Source organism: Pongo abelii, chromosome 10 (genome assembly GCF_028885655.2).
Source record: "Pongo abelii isolate AG06213 chromosome 10, NHGRI_mPonAbe1-v2.0_pri, whole genome shotgun sequence".
NCBI lineage: Eukaryota > Metazoa > Chordata > Mammalia > Primates > Hominidae > Pongo > Pongo abelii.
In genome coordinates this window covers 64341425-64353859 of record NC_071995.2, presented here as the reverse complement: position 1 = coordinate 64353859, position 12435 = coordinate 64341425, and the positions used below count along the sequence as shown (strand labels likewise).

The window sequence follows — 12435 nt, the reverse complement described above, 5'->3', positions numbered from 1 at the left end:
GTTTTCTAATTTGGAATCAAAGCTGCCCAATAACTTGTCGGGAAATAAAATGAAAGCCTTTGAGGTTATCTTTTCTGAGGGGAGAAATGATTTGCATCTCTACCAGACAGAACTCAATTTGCATCTTATCACTTTTCTGCAAGTTGCCATCCACCTTTGCAGAGTCTGAGCTCTGAGCGAGAGAAGCAGTGAGAATTGCCATCCCCTAGACTCAGACACCCCTGCGGCAGGCTCGCTAGTGTCTAGTGTGCCTTATTTCTCAGGGCTTGATCATACATCTTATCGCTTCTGTCCTGGACCCACCACCACCTCTCTTCAGAAATGTTAATAGCTTCCCTTAAGTCTGATTTTGGCCTGGGACCATTCATCCCTCCCTGATATCCTTATGCATCTCTGTTGTGATCAAATGTTCTTATTTCTAGCTTGTAAGTTTGTGTATTATCTGTAGGATGTTCACTTACAAATGGTGTACTTTCTGAAGGTCACTCCATTTCCCTCATGTCCAGATTCTTGGAGAACAGTCCTGTCGTCCTCCTGCTCCACTGTTGTTCTGCCATATGACTTGTCAGGCAAGGCTATAGTAAAGATTAAGTTGAAGGCTGGGCGCGGTGACTCACACCTGTAATCCCAGCATTTTGGGAGGCCAACACGGGTGGATCATTTGAGGTTAGGAGTTGGAGACCAGCCTGACCAACATGGAGAAACCCCATCTCTACCAAAAATACAAAATTAGCCAGGCATGGTGGTGCAGGCCTGTAATCCCAGCTACTCAGGAAGCAGAGGCAGGAGAATCACTTGAACCCAGGAGGCGGACATTGTGGTGAGCCGAGATCACACCACTGCACTCCAGTTTGGGCAACAAGAGTGAAACCCCATCTCATTAAAAAAAAAAAAAAGATTAAATTGGTAACACTCTAGCCCGGGGCATGTCTCTTCCTCTCTCTCAGATGTCTTTCCTCTCTTTCCTTGTCCCAGGCTCTTCGTAATATCAGGCATCAGCAATCTCTACAGTGGGGAAATAAAATCAAGACAGTTAGCACTGAGTGCAGTGGGAGTTTGGTTAGTTGCAACTTGTCATCCTTCCTGAATGACAGTGTGCCTGGCCCTCAGTCCCACAGGCCCCGAGGGTGGGTGGAGGGTGTGCCACCCACCCAGAGCTGCAGGAGTTTCCTGAGTCAAGGAGGCCCACATGGGCCTGAGAGGAACGGAGGTCAATCTGTTGCAGAGGGAATTGGAAAAAGGGTAAAAGCTGGAGAAGGGCCAGGCCAGAGACAAGCTGGGAGCTAGAAAGCAGAGGCTGAGTCAGGAGGGGTGCTGTGAGCAGGCAGCAGGCAGGCCTGAGCAAAGACACCCACAACAGGGACTCCGCCACAGCCAGCCAGCTTGGTGGTGGCTGGGGCAAGTGCAAAGGACCAGCAATGGAGCTGGCAATAACTAGGGGACCAGCTGCTTGCTTGCAGCTTGGTTTGATCTCTTGGAGAATTTGGAGAATGATCTAGCTCTTTCGTTTTTGTTACTATGTGAACCAGTAGATGTGTGAAGGTGCTCTGGGATGAATGAGAAAGGCAGCACCTAAATCTGCGACAGATCTTAAAAACTGTGCAACTTTTTTGGTTAGGACTCAGCTCCCCAAGGGCCAGGGTAGCCCTTGGCTTGCTTATACTTACAGCCAAAATCCCAGGTACTGATTCTCTCATTGTTGAGCCCTCATTTTTTCCAGCTCTTGGTGCCACACTGTTGCCAGAATGCAGCACGAGGTGGCATTTGGAGCAGCTGTTCCTTTCTCTCCTCGGCCAAGAGGACTCCCCAGACAGGAGGGCAGCAGCTGCCTTCTGACCCAATTCCTCTCAAAACCCCTGAGTTTCTAGTAGTATAAACTGAGATTGCTGCATCTTGGGCTGCAAGCTTCCAGTTTAGAAGACTGTATTCTATTTTGTTTTCTTCCAGCACCGTAGGTAGTATAGGATTGTCCTCAAAACTGGCATTACTTAAATTGTCAGAGTTAAAGGAATGGGGCTACCCCAATGGTATCTGTCATGAGTAAACCAAAATGCCTGGTGATTTATGGGAAAACTATCTCTGAGAAGTAGGTGTCAGTTTGGTCCTCAAGGCCATTGGGACAAGGGAGTGAGCCATAGGGAGCTGTCAGAGCTTGAGGACTGCTTCTGGGATGGCTGTCACTTGCCATGACTTGCTCAAGACAGCAGATGCAATTGCCCTTAAAATCCAAGTGGGAGAGTTGGCTCTGCAGCTAAATCATTTCACATGTGTCAAAATTGAAAACATAAGCATCGGGTTTCTGATCTTGGCCTTGAGGATGTTGTTCAAACGTGTCAGTAGACTTGCTTAGAAGTATAAAACAAGGCTGAATGTGAATCATGGTGAACCCACCCTGCCTCCTGTGAAAGCTTCTGTTCTCAGGAGGGTTAGAAGCAATTGCAGCACATGCTGACGAATAGTTAAAATTGAACTGAGTTTTGTAGAACTGTATCCTAGCCCTGAGTGTTATGTTCCGAGAAGCTCATTGGCTGTTTTAGAACAGAAAAACCTTGCAACTGTGTTCATGGTCCAGGTCCCCTGGAGGCATCTTCTAGTCAGCACAAAAGACAGACCTTACAAGAAAAATTTTGCTTCACATACGCTAGGGTAGAATGCAAAGCCAACTGACAGGATGGTAAGCCATAGGAGCATGGAGCAGGACTTTATGCAGATGTTCTTGGAAAGCCACAAAGGGCTCTGATGAGAAGAAACCCAGTGGACATGATTAATTATTCATCTTTAGTTGGTTGGGCATTTGGAAATGAATAAAGGCTGCCTGACCAGCTAGGAGATTACATGTCAAAAAAAAAAAAATCATGATTTGGTGGAAAGAACACAGCAAATGAGGTCAGATATTCTAGTCTTGAATCCTGGTGCTTCTGCATTCTAACTGGACAAGTCAGTCCATCAACTTTTTCAAGGTTCACTATCCTCATTCTTAGAAAGGCAATGATTTTGCTGCCCAGAGGTGTTGGAAGATCAAAAGCAATCATGTGTAAGACAGTAACTGGATAAGAGATTCATTTCCAGGGGTAGGGGGAAGTATGAATTTAAACCTCAGAATCTTTAGAATTATTTTTGCACAGGAAGTAAATCCAAGGTAACCACTACCAATCTCCAGGTAAACAGGGCTATATGGCACAATTCATTGTTACTGGTTTGAGAACAGCCCCCTGTGCTCCCCATTTTTGTTAATTATTGATTTCTAGACTCTTTTATGTAGTTTTAAAATAATTTTATTTTTGTTAATTTGCCATTACTAGGCTATTTCCAGGAGAACCATATAGCTGGCTATTAAAATTCAGTATCCTTTAACCTTGGGAGATGTCTCTGGAGAAACAGATTACTTTTAGATTTAAACTATTTATTAGCTTCTCATCCTGAAGAGTTTTCCATCAACTCTTCGACTCTGAGGCTCAGAAAAACCAAGACTCTTTGCCAATAACTGTGACCTTGAAGTTAATGAGCTACTCTGCTAACCCACTGTGGTTTGCACTCATCTCTAATGATTTGGTTGGTGTACTACCATTGGATGGTGTTGTTAGTTTTAGGTGCCACTCTTCCTTGTGCCCCTCCTGGGTTCTGGCCTGTGGTGCAGACACCCAAGAATCACAGGCCCATAGAGTCATGAAGAACTTCACTATTATTCCAGGCCCACACCAAATGTTTCCTCAAATGTAAGGATTCTGGTTTACTATATTGGAAAACATGCCTCAGATCTAAGACCAAAGTGAATTTCCTAGCTTCCTTTGAAAGCTTAAGATTTAGCACCCTCACATGTGGGTGCACCTCAAGGATATGGCTAGGCCTGCAGAGCAGAAGCTGATGCACTTTCCCAACCAGCTGCAGGCACAGAGTCTGCAGGACTGCACCTCTGTACCTAGTTGCAAGTGGAATGGAGATAGCAAGGAGGATGCCCCACCCTCTAGGAATGGTGGTGACAGTCCCTGCCCCAGGTGTGTTGCTTGCCATGTGGAGAAAACATGGCTAAGAACAAAGACAGAAAAGGGGCAAAAGGGCAAGAGATCCCACAGATAAAGCCAGAGTGGGACATAAGCAGGAACCTCGGGCAGAGAGATTTCACCCACTAGTAAACAGGGTCTGAAGAATGTCAATCTATTACCGATCCTAATAACTACTAGCCTCCTTCTCATTTTTTCCCTTCTCTCACTATTTCTCCTCTTCATCCCTTTGAGAAAGCAGCATGGAGATAGAAGGAAAAGGACTAGAATAGGCCAGGTGTGGTGGCTCATGCCTGTAATCCCAGCAATTTAGGAGGCCATGGCAGGAGGTCAGGAGCTCATTTTAGGTCAGGAGTTCAAGACAATCCTGGCCAACATGGCGAAACCCTGTCTCTGCTAAAATTACAAAAATTAGCCAGGCAAGAGTGGCATGCGCCTGTAATCCCAGCTACTCAGGAGGCTGAGACAGGAGAAATCGCTTGAGCCTGGGAGGTGGAGGTTGCAGTGAGCCGAGATCACGCCACTGCATTCTGGGTGACAGAGTGAGACCCTGTCTCAAAAAAGAAAAAAAAAAAAAAGACTAGAATAGAATATAAATCAACAATATTTCCTCCAGTGAAGGCTCCTTGGAGGAATAGCCGATTCCAGATCGGGGATAAGAACTATTCATGGTGAATACTTTCTTTGGAAAGTAAAGAAGCGACCAAAACCAATGGATCCTATCAAAAGGACACAGGAGTCAACATGAAAGACTTCCTGTGGCCAAAGATAAGAACATTTGAGCATCCAAAAGAATAATAATGCAACTGATAGAAATGTATTGAATAGGCTGGGGGCGGTGGCTTACACCTGTAATCCCAGCACTTTTGGAAGGCCAAGGTGTGCAGATCACTCGAGATCAGGAGTTCAAGACCAGCCTGGCCAACATGGCGAAACCCCATCTCTACTAAAAATATAAACATTAGCCGGGCGTGGGGGCAGGCGCCTGTAATCCCAGCTACTCAGGAGGCCAAGGCACGAGAATTGCTTGAACCCAGGAGATGGAGGTTTCAATAAGCCAAGATAGTGCCACTGCACTCCAGCCTGGCCGACAGAGTGAGACTCAGTCTCAAAACACAAACAAACAAAAAATGCATTGAATATATCAAAATTTATAGGTTCATATTGATCCCATCCCCCACCTTCCCCACACACAAATTCTCATTGGGCCACCATTCGAAGTATTTAGTGAACAAATTCCCTGTTCTGAAATTGAAAGGAAAGAATTAGCATTCATTCATTCTGCCCTTCTTGTAAAAGCTGTATTTCAGAGTAACAAAGCAGCACTAATTGATAAAAGAGAATTCTCCTTTACAAAATCATTTAAGCTAATAAATACAGAAGATATTAATAGGATTAGAAAAAGATTATCGCTTTGCAACCCCTAATGAAATTTTGATTCAGTGATCGATAAATAAAAACTTTAGATTAAAGATTGATGAGAACCCTTATAATAGAGGAATGAGGCTGTCATAACCTGAACCCACCCAAAGTAGGACAGCTAGACATGATGTGATAGGAAGCACTGTGCCACCTGTGAACTGTCCTGCCCCCAGTCCCCACCTCAAAGCTAACCTCGACTGAAATCAAGCATCTAGAGTTAACTTCCATTTACAGAAATGTGGGAGACAGAGGAATATGCTACAGAGCAAATAACAGTTTCAGCAATAGATCAGCAGCACAGGGGGAAGGACGAGAACCCACCACAGGTAAGAGGAGATTTAACAGACTTAACACAGAGGTAGTGTGTGGACTTTGTTGGGATTCTGACTTAAGCAAGCCAACTTAAAAAATTTTTTTTGAGGCCGGGGCACAGTGGCTCACACCTGTAATCCCAGCACTTTGGGAGGCCAAGGCGGGCAGATCACTTGAGCTCGGTAGTTCAAGACCAGCCTGGTCAACATGGCAAAACCCTGTCTCTACTAAAAATAGAAAAATTAGCTAGATGTGGTGGCACATGCCTGTAATCCCAGATACTCAGGAGGCTGAGATAGGAGATTGCTTGAACCTGGGAGGCAGTGAGCCAAGTTGCAGTGAGCCGAGGTCATGCCACTGCACTCCTGCCTGGGTGACAGAGCAAGACCCTGTCTCAAAAAATTAAAAATAAAATAAAAATAAAAATCATTTTTGAGACAATTGGGGAAATTATGGACTAGGAAGTAGTGGCTATCATGTAAGAAGAGTTGCTGTTGCCAGTGAATGCTGTGGAGATTATGAAAGAAAGTGATCATATTTTTTGGAGGTGTATACTGAAGTATGTAGGAGTGAAATGACATGCGGACTGGTGTTTGCTTGAAAACACTCCCCCGAAGAAGAGAAGGATAGCTGAAGGAAAAATGGCAAGCTCTTGGTGGTTGTTGGATCTGAGTGGTGAATAGATGGGTGTTCCAACCTCTCTACTCTAGAATATGTATGAAATTTTCACTAAGAATATTTTCTTCTAGTGACTTACTCTTCCTTTCCTTAGGAAAGAGGAGCAGAAATCTCCTATCTGGCCTAAGGCAAAAACATAGTTGTGGAACAGCCTAAATATTCCTCTCTGCAATGAGTATTTATTAAGCAACTAAGTGCTAGGCAAGGAGAGAGTGTGCTATGGCAAGATCTAAGTTTTGCAGTCAGAAGCCTCGATTTGAGCCGATTCTCTGTTGCCATCAGTTTGATCCTGGGCAAGTTGCTATTTCTCTTTGAGCTTTCATTTCCCTGTCTGTATATGATCTGCTCCACAAACTGGTAGAGACAGTAATATCTCTTTGCTTTCTAAACTGCTCACTCAACTCCCACAGGCCTTACTAGCAAGAAGTCTAGCATCCCCCGTTGGAGGACCCTCCCCCTACCTTCCTCACTGTCGGGGAATCTGGGTCTCCTCAGCCCACAGGTAGGCAGGCCTGGCCCTGGTACCGGAAGTGCCCTCCCTCTCATGTCCATACAGTGTCGACCTTGGAGCTTCATCTTGCCTGGCTACTCTGTCATGGGACAGCCTTCCTGATTCCCAGCATTGCCTTGGGTGAGGGGTGAGGGGGATGGCTGGAACTCCAGAATTAAATCTCTCTTAGTTCACACTCTCTTTCTCTGCAATGATTCATAAAGGCACAGGACATCATGGCTGATCCTCAGCCTCATAAGGTGCGGGACAAGCCCTTTCTGTCCAACAAAATACTAACCCCACTATGTGACAGGTGCTGCCTTAGGGGCTTGAGATATATCCATGAGCAAAAAGGACCCCTACTCCCCTCAAGGATCTGGGGAGTGGGGATCTGCCACAAATGTGAGCCCAGGCCACCAGCAAAGTCTTCCCCTCTCTCCCTGGTGAGTATTGCTTTGGAAGGTAGGGGTGCTCTCAACCACACAGTGTGAACCTAACTACTTCTCCCTAAGCATCACCAGTGAGCATGTTAGATGGGCGGTAGGTGGTGGGGCCGGTGCGGGGGTGCTGGGTGTCACTAGGCTACACACACACATTACCCCACACCCTTTATGTAGTAAAGTGGGGCTTACTACTCTATCCTTGTATAAGTGAGGGCAGACTGAGAAAACTTTATATCTGTCACCTCTTAAAATGAAGACTCTTATCCATCTTACGGAATCGTTATAAGGATTAAATCAGATTTCTTCACTGGGCTGTCCTCATAAAGGTTGTGTTTTGCTCACTTCTCTACTTTTTTTTTCACTCTATCCTGTGAAATATATTCTCAGTCCCTAAAACGGTCCCTGATGCATAGTAGTGTCCAGTGTGTGTGCACACACACACACTCACATGCACACACACACACTCACATGCACACACAATGATGGAATGAGCATGTGAAGAGGGTCATCTCAGAGAACATTAGCTCTGCAGATTCTCAGTCGGTCTGTGGTGGGTCTGAGACTGCATTTTCACTGGCTCCTGAGGGTAGCTCCTGTCCAGGAGGACACTGAAAGTGGTGAGGCCAAGAGGTGCATGTTTAGTGGCAAGAGAATGGAACCATTAGGCACTTGGTGTCTGGAGTCTGACAGATACGTCCCCACCATTCTTACCTTTGTGGCCTTGGGTGGGTTACATAACCCCAGTGAAATTGAATTTCCTCACCTCTAATATGGCAATAACCACTGGGACTGGCTGATGAATAGTATTGACCCAGTCAGCTTGATATTTTAGCTGTCTGTCTAATAAAATAAAAACCCACACACTGACCACTTTTGTATTGCCTTCAGAATGCCATAGCCCTCTGAAGTAAAATCACTGGATATTAACAAAGATACTTGCTATAAGAGTTTTAAGCTTCACATTTTGCCCTGTATAGCTATGATTTTGTTTTTGTTTTTGTTTTTGTTTTGACTATTTTACAAGAATGTATTCATGCATTAGTTGTGTAAAAACAAATATATATATATAATTACAGTAGAAAATTAAGCCTGACCATTGCTTGAAGTCTTTGTGGAGGGCATCTGGCACAACTTGATAAAACCCGTGGCCCCCTCAAAGCGTTAACTGAGCATCAAGCGCTGAGTGTGCTGCTGGGCGCAGTGCCCAGTACGGTGAGAGCATGGGGACTGCTACATATTCATGTGTGTGCCTCTGGAAGGCAGGCTTTTCTTCCTTTTGTTCACTGCTGTTTCTAGCACCCCATGCTGTGCTTACAATATGGTAGGAACTCAATAAATATTTGATGAATATACAAATGATTATTTTAGCCTCAGATGAACACTCGCAGGTGGTCAGGTGAAGGAGTGAGGGCTGGTGGAGGATTGAGGCTTTAGCCAGCTGTAGTTGGCCTTAGATGCAGAGAGACCCTGGGTCGGGGGGCAGGCCACAGCACTCAGGGTAGATGCCTTCAGTTACCAAATCAAACCCTAGACAAATGCTGAGGGAGCGAGTTAAGCTGAGGTGCAGAGCAAGGTGTTGTCATAGAAACACATTCAGGTCTTTTACATAGTGTTCCGTGATGGTGCTCACTGGGAGTTCCAGAGCAAATAAAAGGATGAACTTCATGGTACTTGCCCAAAGAGAGGATACGCTGAGCACTGTGCTTAGCAGAGCACCAGGCAGGAGTGGGGAGGAAGCAAAGTCCTTTGGCTTATTCCCTGACATCTCAGCAGTTGTAAAGGGCTGCTGCGGGCAGCTCCTCTGACCAGGGGTTGCCCCAGGAAAATAGTAGAAGTCAACTTGCCCTGGAGAAGTTCTCTCCTATATCCCCCTGATGATGACTACAAAGGAGGGAGGGAGGACCCAGACGTTCCAGTTCTCCTCCTTTTTCAGCTCTGGTTGGGAATTCATAAAGTCCAAGGATATTCTTGGAGTGGGAAAAAAAAGCTGCAGGATTGGTGCAGGTAGCTGACTGATGCTGATATTACAAATCATGATGTGACTAAAAGTCATGTGAAAAGATTGTTCATCAAGAAGTTGCAGAAGGAAAAGTCTCCACCCCAGCTAAATATTCACATCCCATTTTCTCTTTCTTCAGGTGACCTTGTACAAGGACTCTGACATGGAGGACTTTGGGTTCAGTGTAGCAGATGGCTTGCTGGAGAAAGGAGTGTATGTCAAAAATATTCGCCCAGCTGGGCCAGGAGATCTTGGTGGCTTAAAGCCCTATGACAGGCTCTTACAGGTAAGACCTCAGGTGGAATTTTAATTCCTTGCAAGTAATTTCTCACTGGGAGCTTCCTCCACATCCTCCTGCATATTTGGGGCCCTTTGCTCTTTTCCCTTTCAGCCTTTGTCATCAAGATTATGGAATCAGTAGAAGCAAACAGCTGAATAAAGAATTTTCAGCTCTAGTAAATTCTAACCCAGACCCCAAAGTTCTGTGGTTTCTTACCAGTTTTTTTCGGCACTGAGCTCAGAGCCATCTTTCCCAATCTCACAGACTCCACCCAACCACAGTCATCTCCCACCATCGCACAGTAGTCCCATAAATATGATGTAGTTATCCGACTCCAGGCGCCACCAGTCTAGTCCTTCCTACCACTCGTCTTCTACATGACCTACAAGGCCCCAGGGATTTGGCCTCTCCTTACCTTGCCAGCATCTTGTCTTGCCTCTTCATTCATTCATTCATTCATTTTTGAGACAGAGTCTCGCTCTGTCACTGGAGTAGAGTGGCGTGATCTCGGTTCACTGCAACCGCCACCTCGCAGGTTCAAGAAATTCTCCTGCCTCGGCCTCCCAAGTAGCTGGGATTACAGGTGCCTTTCACCACACCCAGCCAGAATGCAATTTGCTAACTAATTGGAGGGTTGATGATGGACCTTTTGAAGTTGATGGAAAGTTAGAATCTTTTTTCCTTTTTTTTTTGAGACAGAGTCTCACTCTGTCTCTCAGGCTGGAGTGCAGTGGCATGATCTTAGCTCACTGCAACCTCTGCCTCCTGCATCCAAGTGATTCTCCTGCCTCAGCCTCCCGAGTAGCTGGGATTAAAGGTGCATGCCACCATGCATGGCTAATTTTTGTATTTTTAGTAGAGACCATGTTTCACCAGGTTGGCCAGGCTGGTCTCATACTCCTGACCTCAAGTGATCCACCCCCTTCGGCCTCCCAAAGTGCTGGGATTATAGGTGTGAGCCACTGCGCCCAACCTCTTCATATACTCTCTAGCTTCAGCTGGATTTGTTTCAGGAATGGTGTATGCTGCCACCTCCTGGCCTTTGCACCTGCTGTGCCCTGAGCTTGTGGCGCTTCTCTGCTAGACATGCACAGGCTTCTTCCCTGCTCCTTTCTCTACTTCAGGTCCCTGCTCACATGCTGCTACTTAAACCACTCTGTCTAAAAGGGCCCTTCCTGCCTCTCCATTCTTCACCCTTCTTTCTTGGTTCGCAGTACAACCACAGATGATGCTAGTTATTTGCTTATTCTATGTTGCCCACTAGAATGTAACTCCATGAGGGCAGCGATTTTACTCTCCACTCTATTCTCAGTTCCAAGAACAACGCTGTCACATAAAAGTGCTCAGTACTGTGCAGCAGAATAGAAGCGCATTGGCTCTGAGCCTTATATACTCTTTCCTTTCTCTGAATGCTTTTCTAATCCCTAGGCCTTACCTGCCTCATTCCGACTCAACTTTTTGGTCTCACATAGATCAGCGATTCTTAACCTTGATTGAAAAAATGGAATCACCTAGAGAATGTATCCCAATGTTCAGATCAAATGCCAGACCAACTAAACCAGCGACTCTAGGAGACAGATATGGCATCGGTGTGTTTTTACACCTCCCCCAGTGATTGCAATGAGCAGCCAAATTGAAAACTTTGGAGGACTCCCCTTCAAAGCCTAACTTCACCAGACACCACCCAACTTCCTTTACCTCAAGTCTGGACTAGGGGCCCCTCCTATATAGAACAGCAACTTTTTCTTTTGGTAGAATTTACATTATTAAAACTGCCTGTTCGGAGGTTGCAGTGAGCCGAGATCATGCCACTGCACTCCAGCCTGGGTGCAGAGTGAGTTTAAAAAAAAAAACAAAAACAAAAAAACACCTTCCTGTTTCCCTGCATATACTCCCCAGCAGATTGTAAACTTTTTGAAAGCAGGGATAGTACCTTATTCTCTCATTTCCCATTATATGGTATTTGATGTCTCAGTATCTCTCACAATATCTGAAACCAAAAAGCTGAACCTTGCTTACTTTCAATATAGTAACATTGTGGTCAGGTGTAGTTTTATTTAGGAAAGCAGATTTCTGATCTTCTGTACAGTTTTTAGGAAGAGCATTTTGCAGGAAAATGGAGTGGGTTGAAGTCAGTCTTAGCAGTATACTCACCTGGAAACAGTTTGTCACCAAACAGCTGACTTTCAAAGCAGGAGGCTGCCACTGATTGGTTGGCTTTCAGGGATGTGTTCACTGAAGCAAGTTGTCACTGATCAATTTGATAGTTTTGGAATCAGTTCTGGTGATGATTTTTACTATAGCAATAGAACAATTAGTCTTATCCTAGGAGTCTGGGGACACTTTGTTTTCCACAGACACGCTAATATTTGCCGAATGAATAACTATGGACAAGTTACTTACCCTCTATGAGTGTCTTCCTAATCCATAAATTAGAGCTAGGCCTACTCTCTTCGAAGTTGAGGCTGTAAAAGTAGACTGCATTCAGATTATAAAGGGCCTTGAATGTGATGCTGAAGCTCTTGAACTTTATGCTGGAGGCATATTAGTTTCTTAAGCAGGATAATGATATAATTGGTAACACAGAAAGGCAATACAATATTATTGTGGGTGTATCGAAGGTGGGTTGAGGAGGAGAGGATCACAGGCAAAGAGTCCAGGTAGGGGTACGTAAGGTAAGACACCTGTTTCAGAACTAATGAGTCTTTAATATTTTCAGCACATTGTGATAGAGCAGTCTAGGAAGCATTTGGTGGTTTGGATCTGTTGGTGAGGAGAGATGTTAGAGCCAGAGTTAAAGATTTAGGATA

General features: G+C 45.1%; 1 protein-coding gene across 23 annotated transcripts in view; it reads left to right on the top strand.

The window, feature by feature from the left end:
• GRIP1 (glutamate receptor interacting protein 1) overlaps positions 1–12435 on the top strand; it is an 852850-nt gene that overhangs the window by 836367 nt on the left and 4048 nt on the right. For all 23 annotated transcript variants that reach the window (XM_054527383.2, XM_054527382.2, XM_063712186.1 and 20 more), the window contains one exon: positions 9485–9631. In XM_054527383.2, the coding sequence (XP_054383358.1) occupies positions 9485–9631 (147 nt within the window). The remainder of the gene's footprint in view (positions 1–9484; positions 9632–12435) is intronic.